Below are 26,356 nucleotides of genomic sequence, written 5' to 3' on the forward strand. Positions count from 1 at the left end.
TAATTCAGTATCCAATATACATATATTTTAATTTCTAAGAAAGAAACTTCATAACAGGAAGTGCCAGGTTTGACTCCTGTGGCATATATTTTCAGGAATTTCTTATGTGTGAAAAGAAGGGACTCATGGTGGACATTCAATCTCAAATATGGCTTCTGTCCCCTAAATGTACCAAAAATATTTTTCCATGTTGCTACAAAGTCTTTGTAATTATGCTTTTTAGTGACTGTATATTTCTAGCTATTGTATAAAAGACCAATTGTCTTACATTAGCAATTCCTCAAGTGCTAAAGGGTAGAATAATCCTGATTATATTTTTTTCTCTCTTGATTACAGTTGACCCTTGAACAACACAGGTTTGAACAGCGCAGGTCCACGGATGTGGATTTTTTTCAATAAATATTCGGACTATCTTCCATCCACAGATGGGAGTTCATAGACATGAAGGGCTGATTGTATGTATGTACTGATGTATACCATTTTATATAGGGAACTTGAATATCCTCAGATTTTAGTGTCCATGGGGCATGGGGGGCGGGTATCGTGGAAACAATCCCCTGCGGCAAAAGTTAAGTTTCGGGGGAGTCAAAAGTTACATGTGAATTTTCGACTGTGTGGAGGGTTAGCATCCTTAACTCCTGCGGTGTTCAAAGGTCAACTGTGTATCATAATATATTAGAATATGTCCTAGAATAAATGCAACTACTATTAAGATATTAAACTAAACTAAACAGTTTTCAAGATGGCTCCAAACACTCCCCTGAAATCATAGGCAAAAATTTTAAGCCTGATGTATATGACATTAAATATAGCAAATTCTATTGGCTCTACCTTCAAAATGTCAGAAATCCAACCACTTCTCTCCTGTCCAACAACCCTAGTAGTAGTCTATACCACCAACATCTCTCTCCTGGATTATAATGGTCTCCTTTTTATCACTCTTTCTCCATTATCATAAATTCTCCATAAATACTACAGCCAAAGTTATTCTTTTGAAACCCAAGTGTGGCAGACAGACTCTTAATGTGACCCCCATGATCCCTGCCTCCTGGTGTTCATGCGGTTGTATGATCCTCTCTCCTTGAGTTTGACCTGTGAACTTTCTTCTAACAGAATATAACAAAGGTGATAGGATGTATGTATTTACATGAGTTTGTTACATTAAGACTTTATCATCCATCTTGCTGGAGTGTCTCTCTCCCTTGTTGGCTGTGAGGAAGAAAATAGCCATGTTGGGCAACCCCATTAGGCAAGGAATTGCGGGAAGACTCTAGAAGCCAAGAGCGGCAAAACAACAAACAAAATTAAAAAAACACCTGAAGCTCTCAGACATACAGCCTCAGACCTATAGCTGCAAAGAACAGAATTCTGCCAATGGCCATGCAAGCAGGGAAGCGGATCCTTCCTTAGTTGAGGCACAAGAATGAGAAACCAGCCCTGATCAGCACCTCGAATGCAACCTTGTGAGAGGACCCAGCTGAGCATTTCCCAGACTCTTGACCCATAGAAACTGTGAGGTAATAAAATGTGTGTTATGTTTTCAGCTGCCAAGTTTGTGGTAATATTGTTATGCAGCAGTAGAAAACAAGTCACTTCCTACCAAAGTGCGCTAGAAATTTCTCATCCTGGGGTCTATAAGGCCCCATATGATTTAGCCCTTGGCTACCCATCTCTCCTTATCTCTTACCTACCACTCCTCTCCTTGTCACTTTTCTTCAGGTACACTAGCTTTCTTGCCATTCCTGGACCACGCTAAGGCCTTTGTGTTTGTTTTTTCTTCAGTCTGAAATGCTTACCATGGCTTTCTCCCTCACACATTCAGGTCGAAGGTCATTTCCTCAGGTCTTCCTTAACCAATCTTTTTAAAATAGTAACCCCGGTCACCGGCTTTAATTTTCTTTGCAGCATTTAGTGGTACTCAACATTATATACTTGTTTATCATCTGTCTCTAGCAGACCCACAAAAGTGTCTTGTTCACTATTGTTTTCCAAGTGCCTAGAATAGTACCTGGTACATAGATGCTTAACAAATATGTGCTGAATGCATTTCACCTCAAGCAATCTAACCCAAAGAAACAGGTGCATGAAGATAGAGGACTAAGAATGTTCACATAGAAACACACACACACACACACACCCACGTGTGTGTGTGTGTGTGTGTATTTTTTTTTTTTTGGAAAATAGGTTAAAAAAACTAAAGTATACAATTTGGTACATTTTACTATGTAATACAATGAGACTGTTAAAAAGAATGAGGTGAAATCTGTATGTACTGCCAGAAAGATATATTTATGATATATTAAGTGGGAGGGAAAAGAATATATTTGTTTTAAAAACTCTACAAATATAAAATATATGAATATGTATTTGTATATGCATTTATGTTTTAACTGTATAGAAAAAGTTCCAAACAGCTACATTGTAACCTATTAACAATGGTCATCTCTGGTGAGGAGACCAAGAATTAAAGGGATCAAGAAAGAATTTCACTCTTTATTATCTTTTTTGTATTGCTTTATTTTCTTTAACCACAAAGGTGATTTTTAAAAAGGTAGAAATATGTCGAGAGTAATTTAAAATTTTCTACGTCCATTTTCTCTCAATGAATATACATCTCCAAGTTCTGTATACTGGCACTGGGCAAACAGGGGGAGGAGGTTAAAGTGGGGGCAGGGCAGGGGACTTGTTTAAAAATGCAGATTATTCTATCCCAGATATTTCAGTAAGATACTTTTTAACAAGGACTCCTAGAGAGTCTAAGGATCTCTAAAGTTTGTTTAAATAGCCACTGTTTAAATAGTAGGATTTTCATTTTTGAATTATTTGCATTAAAAGTTTTTTCTGCAATGAGCATGTATTTCTTGTGTTAAACAGACCCCTTTGAAAAACTGCCTCAAAGTATAAGGATGAAGATAAAGTGTTAAAGATCTCAACTTTTTACAGTTGCTTTTGGAAATATAATCTAATCTGAGACTAGCAACAATCTTAAATATGTAGGGCAGGAATTACTATATCCATTTTAGAGATGAGGAAACAGGCTCAGGGAGGTTAACTGACTTGGCCATGGTTTCGTAGCTAATGAATTATGATGTTTGGAGCAAAGTCCTGGGTTTGCTAGTTTCTATCTCAGTACATTCTTAATTTTACTATTTTGCCTTTACTAAGTCTTTTAAATTTTGTTTAACAAGTAAAATACTTCAAACAGAAAATGACCAAAGTTCCTTCTCCTTTTTTTTATGACTGAACATAAGACAAAGTTTATATGAATTTTATTATTACCTCTTCTTACCACTTCTTCTTGGCTTAAGAAGTGCCAGACTCTCGGCCTGGAAGTTTTCAGATTCTGCCATAAATCCCTATATATTTTGTCCCTCCTGAAGCATCACTAAGAGGCATAGGTCCCGGTCTATTCTAGCCCACCACTACCCCCATCCCATGCTACCTTCTTAATGCTCCTTTTGGTCCTGAGGCCCCAGCCTCTTCGCTCCGTTTTGATGATTTCTGCATCAGGGTAGAGCCTCTTTGTAAAGCACTGGTTCTGGCAACGATCTCCAGCTGGGCACACCTGCGGGTGACACTCATACTGCAACATTCTGTTCAGGCACTCTGATTCTAGGCCGCAAGGGTTTTCATCAGCTGGCTTGCAGTTACAGCGGGGAATCTCTGACAGGTCTGCAACCTGGATCTGCACCTTTCCTATTACTTTGTTAGCCTAGAAAACAAAATCACAAATAAGAGGGAGGAATTTGAACAGGAACATCAGAAACATCCATGCTGTTCTTGGCTCTGCTCCTGCCTTGTGGTGTGACTCTGAGAAAGGCACTTTATCTTAATTATAATTTCCCCAAAAATAAGCTAAGAATAAGAACTGCCTCTCTTTACTTGACAAAAATATCAAAACCTGATATGAATTCCCACTTATTTATCCTGTGTATTTCTCCTACTAGTCGATGGAAATTTCATAACTGAAAATAACTGGGCTGTTTGGAAGAAAGGGGCTAACTATTCCTATTCTCATTTGGTTTTCAGGATAACCTGATAGAGCAAAAACAGGATTTTTCCATCAAACATGTTGCTCCTAGGTATGAGAGGGCTTATCAAAGACCTCATCCTCACAGTATGCATGCAGCTCCAGGTCCCATTTGACCCTTCCAACAAAAGCTCTGTTTTATAGAAGATCGGGTGATAATTTGCAAAAGTTTTCACAAGTTTGAAAGGGTCTTCTAACTGAGAGTACTACATTTCATCTTGCCTGTCAAATACCAGTGTTTTCATGGGTAAAAACTCACTTTGATGTGTTTGTAAGGAGGAGGTTTTCTTGAATTTTTTTCAATCTCTAGTGCTTCTTTACTTTCTCTTTGTGCTTTCAATTCCTGGAAACGTTTTGCAGCTTCTTCCAGTGCTGCCAATAAGACAAACAAGTATATAATTACCAAAAAACAAACAAAAACCGTTAGAAGAGTAGTTTTACAGTTTCCTTCCTAATGTACTGAATCTGGCCTGAGGTTTTCTTTTTAAAATTATATTCTGGAAATAACCATTTACCACTAGGGTAGGGTAACATTGAAATAGGATATGACTCATTTATGGCTGAACACTGCTCTGTGCAAACTGCTGCCTCAGAGAAGAGGTCCTACTTCAATGATTAGAGGTTTCCAAGTGAACCCAAGAGAAACTTTACCTTGTACTAGATTTACATTCATTTTACTCTTACCCAGAAAGCCAAACTTTCTGGTAACTTGTTGCAAAAACAATTGTAAGGCTCTTCATGGAAAGCTTTTACTACTCTTCTGTGGTTAAGGAGCTTCACTTGATTAAGACTATTCCCAGAAAAATCTATTTGCAGAAAGATCACTGAAGAAACTCCTTTCACATACACAGCAGAGCCTACTATACTGAAATGTATTTTTCTAATGACTGGACTTTGATATGGTTCTAATGGGATTAGAAATTTGTGGACACTGGGTCATAACACCTGGTGAAAATTCTCTAATATCAGACACATGTCATATGCACGTTAGGAGATGCTGAGAAATCAACAATGGAGTCTTAGTTCTGAGCCACTGTAAACATGATACAACTTACCTTTTTTGAAGGTCTTGTTAATACTAGTCTGTCCCTCAGCAAAGCTTTTGTCTCCTTCAACATAAGGGAACACTCTGCCCTGGTGTACCCAATAGTAGTCATGAGAACCAAAGAAGAACACAGGGAAGTCCCCCAAGTCATGCTTAAGACTTTGGATGTTCAGTGGCACAGACCTGGGGTTGCAGATCTCTGCTGGCCACCATCTGAAAACAAAAGCAATTTTAGACCAAAAGGATGAAAATCATACCACTTTTTACATGGCTGGCAGCAGGGAAAAAAAGGTTTTGTACTTTGCAATTTTCATTCAGATTCTAAGGACACAATATATCTTATCTTTTATCCTGCCCAACCCAAATATCATTTAAAAACATATTGATTAACATACTTAATGAAACTGTGAACATAACGCTAAACAAACTAGGCCCTAAACACCCAATCTAGTTTCTTTCTTTAAAATTACTATTTGTAATTTGTAAAAGAATATATATCATGAAAATGTAAGCTATAAAGCATAATAATAAAATAACAATGAACCTGCTACCCAACTTAAGAATTAGAATTTACTAATACTATTCCAAATCCAGTTTAAATTCTAGAAAAGTCATGTTTCTCTCCAAACTTGGCTTTCTTAAAATCAACATTGTTTTTCAATGTGTAAAAGCTTATTTCTAGTAGACAAGGTAATCATTTAAGAATAAACTGATGCTACAGTGAAGAATGACCACTCTCATTCAAATAAGCATTTTCTGACTCTCTAATCAACCAGGGTAAATACTTTTTGGTCAACTGTACTAGGTTTACATCAGAGTGTATTTCAGAATCTAATTCATCTTAGATCATTATAAACATGGGCTGTGGGATAGAATGAAACATGACTGTTTCATGCAATGGTGACCGAACACCACAGCAATCACTAAATAAAACCATCTGAGAGGCACATTTGACAGTTTCCAGCAACTGGGCAAGTCAAGAATTGAAGGGAAATCTTTCGTAGTATGTAAAATCATCAATATGAACAGTAAATACATAAAAACTTAAAATTGTTCAGTCACTCATTTTACAGATGCCTAATAAAATCATTTATTTAATGAATAATTATATTATTTGGAAGATAAATGATAGCAAGGTCACACTCCAGAGTTATAGTACAGAACTTGAATATTGTTCATCTAAAAGGTACCTCTGTCCAAAACGTGGGTAAGAGTCTGTGTTCAAACAAAACAAAACAAAACAACACTATTTTGTGTAATCAGTATTTGGTTTCCTCTCAAAGTAGGCTAGGAAATGGTTATTTCTAAATCATTTTAAGGTACTGAAGTATGTACATGATAACTGCATTCACTGAGTTAGGAAGAGGCACACTTTCTGCCAGGGGATTTTCCAGGTCCTCATATTTCCCCCAGGAAGCTCCACATTGGAATTAGTTATTAAAAAGAAACAGCTTCATGTGGCCCAGCTGGGCCTGACTGGAAAAAAATACATTAAGAATTAGTTCATGGATGGAAGTCTTTGCAAAACTTACAAGAAGCATCAGACCTGCATATAAAATCTCATTGGGTTGTGAAATAGAGAACTGCTTTGTGCTTCATTAAAATGCAATATGCTTAAAATTAAGAAAAATATATTTTTATATTCATAACTTTAAAAAAAGGCAATGTAATATACAACATAATGACTATAATTAATATTATATATTTAAAAGTTTCTGAGAGTAGATCTTAAAAGTTCTTATTACGAGAAATAAAAATTGTTTAAACTAGACTAACTGTGATCATTTTGCAATATATACAAATATTGAATTATGTGTACACATGAAACTAATGTTATGTCAACTATGGTACAAAAAAAAAGCCAAAAGGAAATGTTCTAAAATTTGTTTGAAGATTTGAAAGCTTCTTCTACTGTTTTAAATATTTCTTATCCAAGGACTGTCTTACCCATTAATTGTCAAACTCATATCCCTCTCCACCCTCAAAGATATATATTTTAAATTAAAAAGCAGTGTCTGTTTCTTTGAAAATTAAAACAATGCAGAAATGTAAAATAGAAAAACTGAAAATGCCTCCCTTTCTATCTCATGCCTCAGACTATTAACATTAGATCTATTTCTTTCCAGGTATTAAAAACATATTATATACATCTATAATTTTAAAAAATTATATAAACACATAAAAGACAACATATGTACTGTTTAATATGCTTCCTAAATTCAAATGTATATCGTAGCTATCTTTCCACGTTACTATACAGACCTGCATTATTCTTTTATTGGCTTTGAGGTATTCTACAATACGGATATAATTTATTTGACAAATCTCCTACTGACTGAGCATTTGAGTTATTTTACATATTTGCAATTAGAAATAATACAGCAATGAACACCCCTATAAATACAGTTTTGCCTTCTTGTCCAGTATTTCCTTAAATTCCTTGAAAGAGATGTACTGGGTCAAGGGGTATACCTGGTTACAATTTTAATATGTGACGCCAAACAGCCTTACAAGGAAGACCAGTTTCCCTATGCCCTCCCTAGCCACAAAATCATTAATTTTACATCTTTGCCAATCTGTTAATTAGAAAAGAAAAACTCTTTGGTTTTAATGTACATTAATTTTTAGTGAGGCAGGGCATTTTTTACATGTTTATTTTCTATTTGCTATTCTTTTGCAAACTAGCTCTTTTCTTTGTTCCTTTTCTAGGTAAGGTATTTATCTTTTCTTATTAAAAGTAGGAGAGCAAACACTTTCCCTAGGTTTGACATTTGCCTTTTAAAACTTTATGATATTGTTTGATATACAGTATAAAATTGTTTATGTATTCAAATGGTCAGTTTTTTTTAGGACTTGGAGATTTCCTCTCATGTTGAAAAATATAGTGTGGGAGGGTGGCTTCTCAACCTCAATGCCACTATCTCAGCTAACAATGAAGTAAACAAGCAGCATATTCAAAACACAGAAAACAAAATAGTCCTTGCTAAAAAAAAATACAATGTTTAAAATTCTATAGAAATATAGTATACTTAGGATTCTAGCTGAAAAGCAGAACTCTATTGTGCTCTTTTCAATAGTATTTATTTTCTTAGTAACATGATAAATGTATGCCTCAAAATGTAGAACAGTTTAAAAAATGTATTGCTATTCCTGTTCAGTGAAGGATTGTTAAAAATGGCTTCTTAAAAAGAGAAAGTTTTATTACAATAATGGCAATCACACATACTTCTTACTTCATTCCCTTAAGAACTAAAGGCTCTTAATGAAATAATCTCTCTTCATCCTAAAAAGCTCTCTTTTTGCACACAGTTTATAGCTTCTAGCTTGAACTAAAATGGACCAGAGTTAGGGGCAAAGAGAGAGCCACTCTGGCCATGAAATAAACTGTAATTTTATTAGAAATCAGAAATCAATATAAATCTAATTAGGACACAAAGGAAACATCTTCCCCACTATCCACATAAGACCTTTTATTCCATAATTTAGTAGTACATAGTCACTACTATAAAACAACTTTCAGAACTTAAAAAGTCAACTAACAAATAAAAAAAAAAAAATCCAACAATTAACCTTTCCAATTCTCTGAAAATGCAAACTCAAAATATGTTTCTTTTCTCTCTCTTTTTTAAGGAAACAGCTTAGTGCTGTTCTACCAATCTCCTAGCCACTTTGTATACAGTTTATGAACCTGTGTCTTACAATGGTTGAATACTTCCTCTTTGCCCTTGGAAAAACTTGCCTGTAATTTCCCAATTTGACCCAAACAATCTGCTTGTAATGTAGTTTCTTGCCAGCTTTACAGTCATTACAATTCCAGCAGCCTTCTGGCATTTCTATGCTCAGGCATTCCGGGTGGAAGGAAGCTGGGCACGATTCACAGCAGAGCAATCTTCCACCTTGAAACAAATAAACAGTCTTAATAACTGAGAAAAGAGGAAAGAAAGAAAAAGGAGAAAGTTATCTTTTAAGTGCATTAAATTTGATTCAAATCGGAGAAAAATAACAAAGGGACTGAGTCATACCTATGGTGATGGATTAAAATAGAAAGCAAGTGAACAGATTCAGTTATTCCCTTTTCAGGGCTTTAGTGGCCAGAGAAATTCAGGGCTTTTGAGTAGTAAGAGAAACATTACTATACTCTTTACTTCTCTAAAATGTGGGCTATTGAGGTATCAGTTTAATAGGCAGCTAAAATTCTTAACATATGACAAATCAGATCCACGAAATCTTTAGGCGGAGTAGATTTGAGAGCAGATTTTCAAAGAAATATGTAGCAACTTACTTTCTTTTCTCTTTGAGAGCTAAGAAAGAAAGCAATGGTCATCTTTGTATTTTAATCCAGTGCCACAGTTAACTAAATCCCTCTATAATAAAATTAGCAAGAATGAAAATAGCCAACAGGTTGATCAGTACTTTTTTCTTCCCATAAAAGCATACTAAAAAGCAAAAGGATAATACTTATTCAAGTTGATTACATTATCATTACCTTTTCAGTGAAGATAAAGTCAAACAGGCTATACAGCAGTGGTTTGCAACATTTTCATCACCAAGGATCCCCTTGCCTTTCCTCATGGACCCATGTGTTTTCAAATATTTTGTCAACCCAAAACAAAAACAAAAACAAAGAAACAAAAAATCCCCCCAAAAAACAAAAACCCAAAACCAAAACTTCTGCATTTTAAAAGTATCATTTTCCTGTTCTAATTAATCAAAGAAATATATAACTGCCAATCAGAGCTTCTGAATCCAATAACAAAACTAGTATTATCACACTGAATTGTTAAAATCATAGCCAAATATAAAGAAACTCATGCAGCTTTAGTTTGCATAAATGTTTGTTTGCTAGATTTTCTGAAATATAAAACATAATTCAAAAATTTTGTTTACATGAGTCTTTTCTGACTTCATATTGAGAACCACTGCTTTATAGCATACAACTAAGTAAATACCAGTGTAGAAAGAAGTACCACACGCAAGGAGATCCCTCTAACTTCCCTACAGCAAAATCCTCTCTTTTTAAATACATAAAATGACCTATGGATTAAGACCAAAACAGGTGCAGCAAACGAAACAAAACAATATTATTTAATGTAAAGAAATGAAAGATTTTGGGGGTAGATTAGGTATTTCTAATAGGTATTTCAACAAGTGACAGAGAAGGATGTTAACCACTGGAGATGAAATATAATAAAGACAGTCACTGGAAAAAATAAATTCATCTTCCCATGGAAAATCACGTCTATAACCCATGAGCGCACTGAGATTTCAAGTCTCGTAAGCAAAGGTTAGGAGCCCTCTAGATAACATTATCAAATCACATGCTCCAACCATTTGAGGGTTTGCTATCAATATTCCCAAAAATCTTGTCTTCCTGTAGACTTTCAAACTTCTGATTAACATAAAAACGAAAAGAAAATCCATATACAATCAGTGATGAATTAAATTTACTATATTTCCTCTGCTTAAAAACTTTTGCTTCAATCATTGGGATTTTTTCTTTTGTCTACAGATCTCAATATGGATTAATGGTTCCAATTCTCCAAACTAGAGATTAGCTGCCTGAGTGCTCTTAACCTAGGTAGGGAATTCTTCCAAAGGTTTAAACTAAAATGAGATAATTCATTTTTTTAACAGAAAAGAATGACCAGTAGGGAGAGCAGTCTTTGCAAACAGCTTAGGGGACATGTGATTATTAGAGTTGATATAGGAAAGACAAGCTCGCCATTTTAACGTTATGGAATAGTCCTTAATTTTAAGTCTTATTTCAGAGGAAATACAGACCCAGAATCATCAGTGAAAATCATCATGATTTTTTGACAAAAAATACACAAGAGAAATAGAAAAATAAAAATATGAACAATCCACCTTGGTGCTATGCAAGAAAACTGCTTTAGGATGCAAGAGAAGATATGGTTCAAGCTAAGCAAACAGAGGGCTCAAAATAATTTCAATTTATGTCAAGATCAATACTGAGTACTGAAAACAAAGTAAGCAACAATTGGATTGATCTAATTTTATCAAGATGCCAGCAAAAGAATAATAAAATGCCTTGGGTAGTCTAATTTTACTGCATTATGGAGTTATAGTCAGACCTCAGTTCATCTTTGTTTTGGAAGTAGGTGGTGTCACCAGTAAGGTGACATACTGTGACTTCAATGGAAAACAAAAACCCAATGTCCTTCTCCATAGGTTCTAATCAGCTTGCTTACACTTTGGGTTGCCACTTAAGAATTTTGACAAAGAGCAAAGATACATCAAGCAGGCAACACAGAGAATGGAAAAAAAAAAGAAAAAGAAAAAAAAGAAGCCCATTTCAAATATACCTAGTATATTAGGTATGAATTTTCTTTAAAGAATCTGAACTTGGCCCCCAGATCATAATGGGAATGTATACAGAAAAAGGCCTTCACCTTCCAGGTTATTTCACCCGCTGAGATAGCAACTCCCCAAATACCACATTATTGTTAAACCATTTTTTCCTTTATTACAAGTAGACTATATAAAGCTAAATAAAAGATTTTCTTCCATAGGAGAATATAAATATATGTTTAGTCCCTGGTTCTCTGTGGTTAAATTATCCATAAGCAATTCTTCAGTTCAGCTGGGCTGCCTTTCAATATCCAGTATTTGGGGTATCCTCCTCAGCTGCCCACAAATGCCTCCTAAGAGAAGGGCAACTAGTTTTCATAGTATCTTAACAAAAACATTTAAAATAAAATGATAGAATGTATTCTAAAATCAAATCTTTAAGTATCGATATCTTGGTTTCCCTTTATTTAATAACCTATTTTGTTATTTAGTTGAAAGTTATTAACAAGTTATGTCCATTCTATTCTAACGTGAATGGTAGTTCTACATCAGGCAAAAGAGAAAGAGCCCTTAGAATATTCCTCTATATTAAGCAAAATCCTAGTCTTTCAATTTTAATAACCCATAGGTATAAGGAATGTTGAAAACGTATTCAAGAAGAGTAAGCAAAATTTTGTAATAAATGGAATTATTTTAAGCCCTTTTTAAAAATTTTACAGCCATATAAAGACATAGTCACAACCACCAAGGCAGAATTTACCAAAAGCAACAGATGGTGCTTGACAGGCATACATTTCCCCCCTTCATTTAAAAAGAAAAAAATAGGAAATGCAAAAATAAAAGCAAGAGATAAACTATTTTGATTATTACCTTTCTCACATTTCTTTTTGGAAGCTGACGAAGAAGGAATCATAGGTAATTTCATCAACTCTGCACGATTTGATTCATTCAGTAGGTAGTGGGACTTATAGGCATATGAACTGAACATGGGGTCTGAATGGTCCTGAACTATCAGCCCTATACGAAACAAACAGAAAGAGATGAGCTGCAATGAAACTACCCATGATTCCATGAGGAAAAAAAAAATAAACCAACACCTATTATGTAGCTGTGAATAAAGTTGGGGGTTGGGGGGAAGAGTAAGAAGAAAAAGATCTGACAGAAAAGTATTTTCTATAGTTATTATAGGGAATTTAAGATACTTAATGCCTTAATCCCTATATAGAAACCTGTATACCCGAAGAAAACTCTAAATTAATTTGAAGATGTAAACTGCATTTGACATCACACTGAAAACTACCTATGGAAAACAAAGCTATAGTCTTTAATATTTAGAAGAATTATGATGACAATCCAGAGAACAAAATAATGTATCACTTAATTGCTAGAAATAAGAATTATTTATATAACATAGTAGAGACCCTGATCTACCCTCAATGTATCAAGTAGTACATAAAGGCAGAATTGAGTCTCTCCTCTATTCATATCTTGAGATATACTCAAATAGATTCTAGCTTTCTCTGCCACATAATGAAGCTTTTCTCTACCAAGATGATACATGATTTTAAAGCAGGGGCCAAAATTTGTTAAACTTTACTGAGGAAATGCAAACCATTAAAACTTTATTTTTTGCTATCATATAAACTGATTACCAACTTTAAGGTAAAAAAAGTCCTTTTGATCTACCAATACAGCCATCATATTTGGAAGAAAACATAAGATCTGCTCTAATCCACCTGTGACACCCACTTGTCTCACTCCCATCCCACTTCTCCTAGTTAAGTTCATAAAATAGCTACAGGCCACTCGTAAACCTTAGGGAACTGTGAGACCAGGGAAAATTTCTCTATTTGGTTACTGTTAAGTTTATAATAATCTAGGGTATTACAATACAAATCTTGATAGAAGTTTCAGAGATCATTTTGAGAAGAGGGAAGAGTTTTAGTTTTTAAAGGGGTTAGCATTTACTTTTTTCTGTGGATATTACCTTCACTTGTTGCTACCCCACACTAAGATTCAAGAAATCTCTCTGATCCAGATGATAGACTGGAACTTGAAATTGTTAATTGGTAATAACATAAGAATCTTCGAATAAAAGTTATATAATGTCAAATGAATTTCATACACATAAAAGAGAAGTAGTATAGTATAAAAAACATAGGTTTTGCAATAAGAAAGATCAGGTACAAATGCTGGTCCCTCTATTTAACAACCTGTGTAACCTCCAGGTAAATTTTTAAATCTGGGCTTCAGTGTTCTCATCCATATAAAACAGGGAAATGACTTTTTGGGGTAATTGTGGCAATTTATTCAGATAGTGTCTAAGAGTTTGATTTACAGATGAAAAATAAATCGCTATTATTATTATTAAAATGAAAAGCAAACCTTAATTTAACGTCTCCATTTAAAATTATCATTACAGAGAAAGGCACAGAATGTTAAGTAACTTTTATTTTACATCACTCTCCCGATTAAAGGAAATACTAAAGAATATATACTACACTGAAATATGACTGAACATTCCTATGGCACTATGGGGAGGGCAGAGGAGGAACAATGTTCCTCTAAACCTTGAAATATTTCTAAAAATACTAAATATTTCAGTCCTTAAGAATCAGCTTATTGATTTTAAAGAACCTAGAACTGAGAAAAATCCTCTATGAGGAGGGAAAAACTGTATGAGGCAAGAAACAAAAACAAAACTAGCTAAGTTTTCTAATACCAAAACATTAATGATTAAATGATCCCTTTTTTATAAAGTGTGGATTTATTACAATTAGGTCTCTAAAAAAAGAGACCGCTATAAATACTGATAAAAGAACACATATTATTTACTTCTAAAAAAACTTTTGACTTAAGCCTTCCCAAATCCCAACATCTAATCTATTGAGAATAAATTTCTGTAAAATGCTAGAAAGGAAAATGAAAGTTTCACTGTGGACAAAGTTTCACAGTGAAAATAATTTGGATATTAAATAATCTTGCTTACAGAGGCATTTAAATACAGTAAATCTTTAGAACTGCCAAACTGATAAGATGCAAATATAGATCTTGTTGTAGAAAAAGTTTTCCCCTTATTTCCATTCTCTCAAGCATTTAATCAATGCATATAAAAACAAACAACAAAATGGCTAGTTTCTATAAAACTATGTTCCTTGACAATGGGCCATTTTTTATCTATATTAAACTGAAAATACCTGTTTTAAAGGTCTCTCAATTACTGAGTGAAATACAGCAAAAGAAAATATTGGTTAATATACTAATGGTACTTGATTCCAATGTACTCCAAAGTCAGTCAACATAACAGTTATAAACCTGATATTTAAAATATTGGCTCAGTTATTCATGTGTGCATGCACACACAAACACACACACCTAGTAAAAGTGTTCAGAATGGTAGAAAAAAATATTTACAAAGTGATAGAGATTTTATGTTATTACTGACACTCATCTGTTTAAGTCTCTAAAGCTAGCCACTTAATTGATAATTCAGTATTTCCATCCTATCATTACTTTCTTAGAGATGAGATGGAGAAGACGCTAGTGGTAACTATTTTAATCCTTTCAGTAACCTGTTACAATGTGACAAAACATTTCAGACCTACTTCTCCATGTACCAGCCACGTTTCACAGTAGAATACAGTTTTATAATTGTTCTGTTAAAGAAAGACACAATGCTTCCCCTCTAATGGCAGACAACCCCACGTGCTTACAAAATTCTGGCATACTGAAAGCAGCATATACAAGGGACCCAGCCGACTGCTACAGAAAAGACTATCTTTATTTAATCTTTTACTCTCTACCACCTCTAGTTATCTTTTTTAAAATAAAAGATACAAAAGCAAAACAACTCAAGTTCTATCATACTACCTAAATTCTATTAAAAAATACTTTATAGTACACATTTACCAAATTAAACTATCTCCTAAAGCAAAAATAAAGCAAAAACAAACCCAAAATCTCACCATTAGGATTGTGTAAATGTAATCTAACAGGCCTGATATGCTAGAGTCCCTTCAAATATTTCACATTAAGGGAAGTTCAGAAAACCTAGCACTTAGAATAAAAAAGAAAACCCAAACTGCATTTGGGATATTAGTTGGTTTCTAAATGCTTACTAAATACTAAAAATGGTTTTATTAAAATACAGCTGAGATACTCTATAAAGATGGATACTTTATCATATTCAACTAAAAAAGTTCTATTTTGTATTTATCACGAACTCAAGTTTACTGACCTCCTCAGGGACATAGTATTGTCTTTAGTTGATCAATCTCTCTTGGCATATTTAAATATCAACAACTGGCGAGTAAGAAAGCCTGCATTGCTGGCTTTTAACTAACACCACCACATATGTTGCCTTGGCTATATCCCATCTGGCATTCCTCAATGCCAGACCAAAACATGATAAAATACAACATAAACGATGAAATAATAAATGTGCTCGTCTTGCCTTCCAGGTGAAATCTCAAGCAGCTGCAAGCTCTGGATTAAAGAATATGACATGGAAAGAGTTTGATTCAAATAAAAGACTTGTTTGCAGAAGGAAATAGGTTAATCTTTTGATGCTCCAAATAGAAATGCTAAGAACTTATCTTTAATTCTAAGTTATTAAAAAATGTAGATTTTTAGCTTAATTTATGAAAGAATATTCTGATAATTTGAACGTCTAATGTTATAAAAGGGACTAGTTACTGAAAGTGTTAATTCTCTCAGGGCTATTACTGAAAGTCTATTTTAATGGGGAAATATGCCAATGAACTCAGAAAAAAATAGAAAGGACTGACACTCACCTCTTGCACAAACGAAACAAAAGCCTACATTAACAGCAGAGGACGAATTACTGCTCCGTTTGGAATGATTACTACAGATGAGAATGTAGGAAGACACAAATATGCTTCCGGCAGCAATACAAGCATCCCCAGAGTGATAGGCTACTGGACATCTCAAACATCTCATCATGCGACCTGTTTAAAGATAAGTCAAAAAGGAAGCTATATAATAAAGTATCAGTTGAATAAATAAAATGAGATTTTTGGATTTGCTCTTTTGGGTTCCCATATGATGCTGGTTATGGTAAGATGAAGATATTTTTCTAGTTTGGCTTTGTCATTCCTAAGCTTTAAGTCTCTTAAATGCAACATACATCTAGAGATAAAGAAAACTTTGTCTGCTTCAATGCTGGAGAGACGGTGGTCTCCAGAATGGCACCTGTTTAAGGAATTTTCAAGGGTAATATTGAACATATGGAATTTTCTTCTCATGGTCAAATCAGAACTTAATCTCTACTTACTATGCTATCGATTGTAGCTGAGCTCTTATATCCACAGATAAACAGAGAATGCCCAATGTTCTTTAAAATAATATGCTTCTTATTTGCTACTGAACTTAAAAAAAAAAAAAAAAAAAAGGCTTTGTCTCCTTCCTTAGCTGTTTTACCTTTACTTGCTTTGGGGATATCTTTCTCCATAGAGCAGGCAGAGCAGCAGTGCTGGGGACAGCGGAATCCTTTTGATTCAAAGATGGCAGTGGGGAATTTGCGGATGCAGGCTTCATGATAAAATTTCCCACAAGCACCAACAGAACAACGTTTAACATCTGTACCAGACACCTTACATGAAAAACATGGGTGCTGTCCTGGAAAATTGGTGAGGAATACAGATTAAATAAAATCTGGCTTAAACAGAAGCAGCTACTGACATCAAAGAGCTATCCAAAAGAAACCACTATTATGTGTAAGATTTTAACATAGAAAAAAAGGGATTGAAAACGTATGGTTAAATTAAAATATTATTTAATGTATTTTGCTATAATAATAGATTTGCTATAGTAATTGATAACTAATTTAGAGATAGACTAAAAATCATTTAGATCTCCACTTCTCATTGTATACTAAACTTATTTCCATAGAAAAAAATTTCCACAGAACAAAATTTTTCAATATCTGGGAGCTTAGAGCATCAAGGTCTTCCCAACACGAATAAATTTTTAAAAACTACCACAGAAAAGACAGATTCCATTAGGTAATCACTTACAATTTCCATACATAAAACAGGGATAAGAAGAAAACTCATAATCCTAATTTTAAAAATGCAGAAAATTACAGCAAGACATCTTATTCAAACTGTAGAAAATCAAGGGCAAAGAGAAAATATTAAAATTACCCACAGAAAAGACAATTATCTTCAAAGAAGCAACAGTAAGACTGAAAGCTGACACAGGGAAAAATGAAAGCCATAAAATAATGGGATGCTATCTTCAAAGGGCTAAAAGAAAATTGTTACCAAGCCAGAATTCTATACCCAGTGAAGGCACTCTTCAAGAATGAAGTGAAATCTATATACATTGGAGAGGATTAAGAAAACCAAAAGTTGGTTCTTTGAAAAATACTTTTAAACTGATATCCCTGGCAAGAGTGACTAATTAAAATAAGGGGAAAAAAGCAGCAATATATATTAACAATATCAGAAATGGAAAATGATATATCACTACAAATCCTACAAACCTAAAGAGATAAATGGAAATCACTATGTTTTTGCTAATAAATTTGAAAATTTAGATGAACAGATTCCTAGAAAAATAAAATTTACCAAAACAAGCACAAAAATATATAGAAAATATGATTCGTTACATAAAGAAATTGAAACTATAATTAAAAACTTTCTAACAAAGAAAAATTTAAATCTAGATGGCTCCACTGGTCAATCTGCCAAATATTTGAAGAAAAAATAATGCCCATCAGAATGGAAAAAAGAAGGAACAAGTAAAAGACAACTAGATGTGGAAAAATATATTCAACAGAGATGACAAAGGATTGTTTTGTCACATAAAGAGTTCAAATATAGAGAAAATACATGCAATGTATATAAGCAAAGATAGCTAAACAAGACTTATAAAGACTATAAATCAATATAGAAACAAAATAGACTAATAAGTGGGCAAAGGATATGAACTATTTAAAGCAGAAAGACAGCCAAAAAACATTAAAAAATGTTCAATTTCAGTAGTAAGCAGATAAATGCTAATTAAAACCCCAAGTAACATTTTAAAACTTCATCAAATAGGAAAAAACTTTAAAAGTTTGATAATACTAATTGTTGATGAGGATGTAGGGAAACAGGTACTTTTATATACTGCTGTTAGGAGTTTATGTTGGAACTACCTTAGAAGGAAACAAGGTAGTATCCATTTTTTTTCAAAGTACATTCTCTTTCTGCAGCCTAGAAATTCTTCTTGCTATTTACATTAGTGTATGTAGACTTGTATATATAAAAAGATGTTGACTGAAGCATTGTTTGTAACTACAAACAACTTAAAGCAATTCAAATGTCCATCAATAGAGGACTAGTTAAATAAACTATTGATATAGTTATACTGTGGAACACTGCAGCAATTAAATAGAATGCATTTGTATTGACGTAAAAAAGTTCAAAGATAGTGAAAAAAGCAAGCTGCAGAACAATAGTGTAATACATTTTTATTATAACACACACAAAAATGTTACACACTTACACATATGCATACACGCACACGTGGACACACACACAGAAAAAGGCTTACAGGTCTAAACACCAAACTAATAATAATAATGGTTACCTCTGGGGAGACCTAGAATTAAGTAAGGCCTAGGATTAAGAGTGATGATCTAGGAGAGACTTCAGCTTGAGCTTTATTTTCATAACACGGCAATGATGTATTACTTGTGTATTTAATTAGCTGTAAATCTAAAATACTAACAAATAATCACACGTTTGACACTGCAATACATAAATGGACAAGACACACGAACAGGTCACTTACAAGACTGTCAATAAAGATACAGAAAAAAATGTTTAGATGTAATCAAAGAACTGCAAATTATAACCATGTTTTTGTTATTTATTTGTTTTGTTATTCTTTGAAGGTCTTTTCTGTGGGTAATTTCCTCTTTAACTTTCTACAGTTTGAAGAAGACATCTAGTTAATTATTTTTCTTCCTTTTTTAATTAGGATTATGTTTTAATTTTTGTCTGTTTTACATGTGGAAATTATAAGTGATTATTGGCCATTGGGCTATCACCTTTTGGGAAGTATTCAAGATTTTCTCCATTTTTCTTATAATGCTATAAAAAATCTGAAGAAAAAAATACAAGGAATAGCTTTTTTGATTTTTTTAAAGAAAGTTAGATTTAGTTTTAGAAGTACTTAACCTTTACAAATTGGCTGAACTACAAAATTCTTTAAAATTAATACTTAAAACTGATTTTCAAATGTTTTTCAAATTTTTTTATTGGTTTTGTTGTAGAAATAAAATATAGTACAGCGGGGTTTTTGTTGTACTGTTGCATATATATCAAATTATATTTTAACATGTATGCATATGAAAGCAATAGTATTGTTTTTAAAATAACTTAAATTTTTTTTAAAATTAAAAGAAAATTATTTTCAAGGTTAAGAGGTTTGACTTCAGTTTTGCCTAATGCATAAACTGCTCTATGTAAAAATGAAATAGGTAGGCTTTCATTTGCAAAGTGATCAAAATAAGCAAAATAGAAATGAAAATTATTTTAACTAGTGATACTATTATACTAATAGAGAGCTGAACTATCAAACTCCTTTAAGACTTATGCTTAGAGCTCTAGCCGGTGAATACTTCCAATATCCTTCCTTCCGCTAGGGCTTCGTCTTCACTTAGAGCAAGTAATAAATAAAATAGTCTGTTACACATTTTTTTCAAAGAGGCAAATGAAAATGCTTTCTTTCCAGAAATTGCATTTGTCTTAAACAACAGAAAGAAGTGGTATTATAAGAACTTATTAGACATGTATCCTGTAATACTGTTTATATGTAAAGTGTTGATCTCTTGATTAAAAAAGTTGCTAAATAACCTTAATCAGTGGTTTAAAGAATCTGAATTTTCACTCCTAATATGTTGGAAGTATACCAAATTGGTATCAAACTAATTTTCATGTGATAATAAGTAAATCGAAAGCAATTTAAAAAATAATGAAAATGTACAGTTGACCCTTAAATGACACAGGGGTTAGGGGCACTGATCCCCCGTGTAGTCAAAATTTTACCTCTAACTTTTGACTCCCCCAAAATTGAACTACTAATAGCCTACTGTTGACTGGAAATCATACCAATAACATAAACAGTCGGTTAACATATATTTTGTATATTGTATGTATTATATTCTATATTTTTACAATAAAGCTAGAGAAAATGTTAAGAAAATATAAGAGAAAATATATTTACAGTACTATATTTATTGATACTGTAAGTTTAAGTCATCTGTTTACAAGATGAATTGTCTGTCAATATCTATGTCGATATGGTCTTATATGATACAAAACACTACATGTTATACACGTTACTAACACTAGACATCAAAAATGAAAAGATGTAAAAAAGAAGTTTATATTTATTTATAGGTGTAATGATTCATACACTGATACTGAAGCAGCAGTAATGTGATTGCTTTATGGTAACTCCCATTCCTCTCTCTCACCCAACCCTTGGTAACAACTGTTCTACTTTGTGTCTTTATGAATTTGACTACTCTAGGTAACTCATTTAAGTGGAATCATGCAATATTTGTCCTTGTAACTGGGTTATTTAACTCAGCATGATGTCCTCAAAGTTCATCCACGTTGTAGCATGTATCAGTATTTATTTCATTTCTTTTTAAAGCTGAATAATATTCCATTGGATGTACATACAATATTTTTTTAATATATATAGAAGAATATTTTAATTCTTGTCTGTAGAAACTACAAAGACTATACATGATTTGGAAATGCGATGGCACCAAACACTGGTCAAAAAAGAATTGCCCACTTTATGCCTTCTCCTTCATCTGGTCACTCAGAAATATAATGTTATCAGCTATGATTGTTGTTTCTTGTTGCCTCATGTTATTTTTGTCTGTGTATTCGCCATAGTCTACTTTCCCTTTCACATAAATTCGAGGTCCCTTTTTCACATACTGATATGCCACATCTCTGAGGCCTGGTTGGAATACTGAAATTCTGTGTCACGTTGTCTTTTGACTGACATCGCCCATTTGGTAAGCTTCATTTTCTCCGGATTTCCCTATCTCATTTGTCACTAGAGAAAATACTGTGACTGGGATTTTCCTTTCCACCTGTCTCATGACAGGGTCCTGACCCACTTGTATAAGTAGCTGCACACAATTCAGAAATCTTTTGAGAACCAAGCTGCCCACTATTTCAGACTCATGTCTTACAAACTGATGAAACACCTGTAATACAGGTCTTCGAAACATGGCTTCTGTTTTTCTTTTCTTACAATGTAATCTTTAGTCTTTTTACCTAGCACAGAACTCATGCTTTCCTCCCTCCCTTGCCGGATGCTCAAGCCATATAGCCCAGACCCAGGGGCTTTTTTATCTATCCATTCATCCACTGATGGACAGTTGGGTTGTTTCCATGTTTTTGGCTATTGTGAATAATGCTGCAATAGACATGGGTGTACAAATACCTGTTTTGAGTCCCTGCTTTCAATTCTTTTGGGTATATACCCAGAATTGGAATTGTTGAATTACACAGTAATTCTAGGTTTAATTTTTTTGAGGAACTGCCATACTGTTTTCCACAGCAGTTATACTATTTGACATTCCTATCAACAGTGTACAAGTGTTCTAAAGTTTCCATATCCTGGCCTCTGTGTGTGTGTGTGTTAATAGCTATTCTAATGGGTGTACAGTGGTATCTCATTGTGGTTTTGATTTGCATTTGCCTGATTACTAATTGTTGAACATTTTTTCATGTGCTTATTAGCCATTTGTATTTCTTCTTTGGAGAAATGTCAAGTCCTTTGCCCAATTTTTTTTTTTAGGCGAGGCAACCCTTGGTTGACCTCACAGATTGCAAGGAACTTGTCAGCTTACGATTCTTTATTTTTTTATTTTTATATTTTTTATGCCTACAGCACCTGGTCTTCCTAGGTGATCTTCCATCCAAGTACTAACCAGGCCAGAACCTGCTTAGCTTCCAAGATCAGACGAGATCGGGCTTGTTCAGGGTAGCATGGCCGTAGACCCTTTGCCCAATTTTGAATTGAGTTTGTTCTTCTGTTGAGTTGTAGGAATTCTTTATATATTTTGGATATTAATCCCTGTCAGATACGTTATTTGTAATTATTTTCTTCCATTTTGTGGACTGCATTTTCACTTAGTTGATAGTGTCATTTGGTAGACACAGTTTTTCATTTTGATAAAGCTTATTTTATCAATTTGTTTATTTTTTTGTTGTTGCCTGTGCCTTTGGTATCATATCCAGGCAATCACTGCCAAATTCAATGTCATGCAGCTTTCCCCCTATATTTTCTTCTAAGAGTTTTATAGTTTTAGCTCTAATCCATTTTAAATTATTTTTTATAAATGGTGTTAGGTAAGGGTCCAATTTCATTCTTTTGCATGTGGATATTCAGTTTTCCCAGCACCATTTGTTGACAAGATTGTCCTTTCCTCAATGAATGGCCTTTAAACCTTTGTCAAGAAATCACTTCACCATATATGTGAATGTTTATTTCTGGACTCCCTATTTGATTCCATTGGTTTATATGTCTGTCTTTATGCCAGTATTACATTGTTTTAATTACTGTAGCTTTATAGTAAATTTTGAAATCAGGAAGTGTGAGTCCTCCAACTCTGTTCTACTGAATTGTTTTTAAAGGAAAGTTCCTTCTTAAATTTCTTAACAGATGTGTATCAAATTAGATTATATCTAACCTTTGTTGGCAAAAATTCTGCTGGATTCTAGAGTTAAGAGAGAAGCCTTAAAAGAGTATTTTAATGCTGAGCTATGTAGTCCTTCCTGTCTATAGTTTAAATCAGAGATCAAAAACAAGTGCTTAAAAGGGCTAGGAAAATTACACGAATGACTAGAGTGACAGAGTTTTAGAAAAAGGGAATGGTAGAGAATGTGAGGAACCAGTAGTACATGCCTGATTCATGTTCACACATTCAAAACACATCTTAAGGGCCAAATAAAACAATGTGCAGATAATGTGACCCTGAGACTGCCAGTTGGCAAACCATTCAAAAGTTTTACTGCAGAGTCTAAATGTGGTGAATAAACTGATATTTTATATAGGGAAAAATATGTTATATATTCAAAACAGTTTCTATGGCTTAATATGTGCATGTGTTATGTATGTGAGAGAAGACTGAGTGTGTGTGTTAGCATACATGATATATGTTCTTCATCCTACTTAGGATGATAGAAGGTGAATGTAGAGAGCAAAGATTCTGGGGTCAAGCTGCCTCCTGGGTTTAAATTCCAGTTTCATCTTATTCTGTTTTTGTGACTTTGGGCAAGGTACTAAACTAAGCCCTCTAATCTTTACTTTCGCTTTCTACAAAGTGAAAATAATATCTATCTCATTACATTATGAGAATCAAATGAGATAATAGGATAAACTGCTTGGTACTAACAGCACCTGGCCTTTAGTAAGTTCAGAAAAATACAATACCATAAATGTATTGGAATTTAGAATATGTAAATGATTTTAGGAGGTACATAATCAAATAAAAAGGATAAAATAAATGTATGAGAATCCAAATAAAGGAGGCAAAGGAGTAGGTAAATTATTAATAAAGTGTCAAGAGTAAGATTAGCATATCATAAATACTTGATATCCAACTGGCTCATAGTTTCTCATAGCAAAAACAAAACAAAAACATACAGACATGGTTCCTAGAAGCACTAACATGCCATTTCCAGTTGACTTTTCACTTGCCTTATTACAGATTAAACAACTCTACCTCCTGCTTTCCATTATTTTACTTAGAATCATGGCTACACACAGAACATAAACTTGCATACTTCTTTATAAATTACTTTGATAGGTGGTAGTCTATACAGGAGAGGGGTAAAAAATTAATAGTGAATCCAAAACTTGTATGTTTAAAAAACAATTTTCAAGCTGAAACTTATTGGATTTCATTAACCAATGCCACCATAAAAAACAAACGATTTTCAGTAGCTCCATCTTTCCACTAAAAAGTACCATCACCATGGTTATAGTTTGTGACTGACACTTGTTCCAGTCTATTAAAGTCAAGGACTTTAAACCAATTTCTTGAACACAAAAATCTCAACCCCATCTGAAAAATAATTCACTCCACATACTTTCTATAGCTCTTTAGATAAATACAAATACATCTCAATGATTTAATAGATTTTTATGATTAAGTCACTGATAATAAAAAATTTCCTTAGGAAGCCTAATCACTGAATGGTCTTAATTTGTTGAAATACCTATGGAGAGGAAGTTAAGTGCTATATAAAAGTGGTAAGAAAATTAGATATCATGGGAGATGCTGGCCTTGCATATTCCTTCCTATCCATCTTTTCATAGCTATCAACAGAAGTAAGCTTACCAGTTTTACATTCCATGCAGATGAACTTTCCATCAGGGAGTGATGCCAACCCCAAGCACTCCAGGTGAAAGTGTTTGTAGCACTCTCCCTCACAAGGAATCAGAGAGTCACCAGAGCTTTCACAGATCTGTAATATGGCAAAAAGCAGTGATTCTCAAACTTCAGCAAGGCATCAGAATCACCTGGAGGGTCTGTTAAGACACAGATGGTAGGGTCCCTCTCCTAAAGTTTCTGATTCAGTAGGCCTGGGGTGGGGCCTGAGAATTTGCATTTCCAACAAATACCCTGACAATACTGATGCTGCTTGTCCTTGGTCCTCATGGTAAAAACCAATGGACTAGACAATTATTTCCAGACCCATTATGGTATAAAGTATAAAAGTCATACTTGATCTTTATTGATTCCTTCTTTGGAATCTGCATAATTGAACTTTTCTTCACAGGGCAAAGAAGTATTTTTCAAAAAGGATAAATATACCTTAAAAGAAATACTAATTTAAGTTTATTAAAATGTTTTTGAAATCGGTCATTTGCCATTTACTTCCAATCCATAAGTTTCACAATGAAGATTGACACTTGCATGTGAATAATAAGAATTCCAACTCAGAAAGAGCCAGAAAAGGCTTTTAGAGCTGTAGCTTTAAAGTAATATAATTTAGATAGATACTACCCTCTCCAACAAGAGGTAAGTATATTATTGACAAAATAGCAATTTTTTTCAAGGTATAGGATAGGTCGCTTGCCTACCTGACATACAGTGTCCTTCTTACTCATTCCAAAGCCTCTTCTTGACAAACTTGAATCCACAGACTGCACATCGGAAATGTCTGCATCTGCAGTAGCTGACGGGCTATCTACTTGCTTTCCAAAGCCTACCTACATGAAAAACATAGCACATTTTTAAGGAAAAAAAAAATTTCCTCAAAGTGCAATGAAAATCCTAGTAACAGTTGCTCATATAAACCTTCATACAACCTCTTTTTTATTCTATCTTTCTAAAACACTAGATACTATATATCTGGTGTTTAAGAGAAGCTAGTTAAAATTAAAAAACTGTTTCTGTTATGTAAGGATCAGTGCAGGCTTAAAATTAAGACACTCATAATTACAAAATAACCAAGATGATTTACTTTGAATATTTTTTAAAATTCCCATTTTCCTCAAATAAGTAAAGCAAAGCAATATGTTAGTTGGTTTTGCGAAGCAAAAAAAGAGCACTGTGCTCAGACCCTTGAACATATTTACCTGCAGGTCACTCAGGCCTCTAGAATCGGAGTCAGATGTGTCTCTGTATGCTGAACTAGTCATTTCTACATCAGTTGAGGCGCGACTCCTTTTCTTTAGAGGTTTACAGGAATCTGAAATCTCGCTGGCACCTTAATACAATACACCGAAATTAATCCTAAAATAGTGCTTTAAGTTTGTTGTTTTATTTTTGTGGGAGAATATTTTTCCCCAAACTCGTCTGCAGTGTGAAAAAAGCACAACTCTTTTTGTAACACTGAAGTCACGAGTCGAAACTTCATAAGCTTCTGACCTTCCTGATAGTGATTTAATTTACAACTGCTCTATTAAAACATTTAACT

The 26,356-nt window shown here is 33.7% G+C and overlaps 1 protein-coding gene and 2 pseudogenes across 7 annotated transcripts in view; all 3 read right to left on the reverse strand.

The window, feature by feature from the left end:
- The window catches only part of NSD3 (nuclear receptor binding SET domain protein 3), a 94,307-nt gene that overhangs the window by 12,907 nt on the left and 55,044 nt on the right, over positions 1-26,356 (reverse strand). For 4 of the 7 annotated variants that reach the window (XM_011372404.2, XM_011372416.2, XM_023538474.1 and 1 more), the window contains 10 exons: positions 26,016-26,146; positions 25,518-25,646; positions 24,772-24,898; positions 16,824-17,021; positions 16,178-16,351; positions 12,255-12,401; positions 8,815-8,998; positions 5,086-5,288; positions 4,290-4,402; positions 3,443-3,712 (listed from right to left, as the gene is read on the reverse strand). In XM_011372404.2, the coding sequence (XP_011370706.1) occupies positions 3,443-3,712; positions 4,290-4,402; positions 5,086-5,288; positions 8,815-8,998; positions 12,255-12,401; positions 16,178-16,351; positions 16,824-17,021; positions 24,772-24,898; positions 25,518-25,646; positions 26,016-26,146 (1,676 nt within the window). The remainder of the gene's footprint in view (positions 1-3,442; positions 3,713-4,289; positions 4,403-5,085; positions 5,289-8,814; positions 8,999-12,254; positions 12,402-16,177; positions 16,352-16,823; positions 17,022-24,771; positions 24,899-25,517; positions 25,647-26,015; positions 26,147-26,356) is intronic. The other 3 variants (XM_011372433.2, XM_011372425.2, XM_023538494.1) reach the window with 2 other exon arrangements.
- LOC105300307 lies at positions 20,673-21,783 on the reverse strand (annotated as a pseudogene).
- Positions 22,308-22,426, reverse strand: LOC111729315 (annotated as a pseudogene).

This window comes from Pteropus vampyrus, unplaced genomic scaffold (assembly GCF_000151845.1).
Source record: "Pteropus vampyrus isolate Shadow unplaced genomic scaffold, Pvam_2.0 Scaffold8, whole genome shotgun sequence".
NCBI classification, from domain to species: Eukaryota; Metazoa; Chordata; class Mammalia; order Chiroptera; family Pteropodidae; genus Pteropus; species Pteropus vampyrus.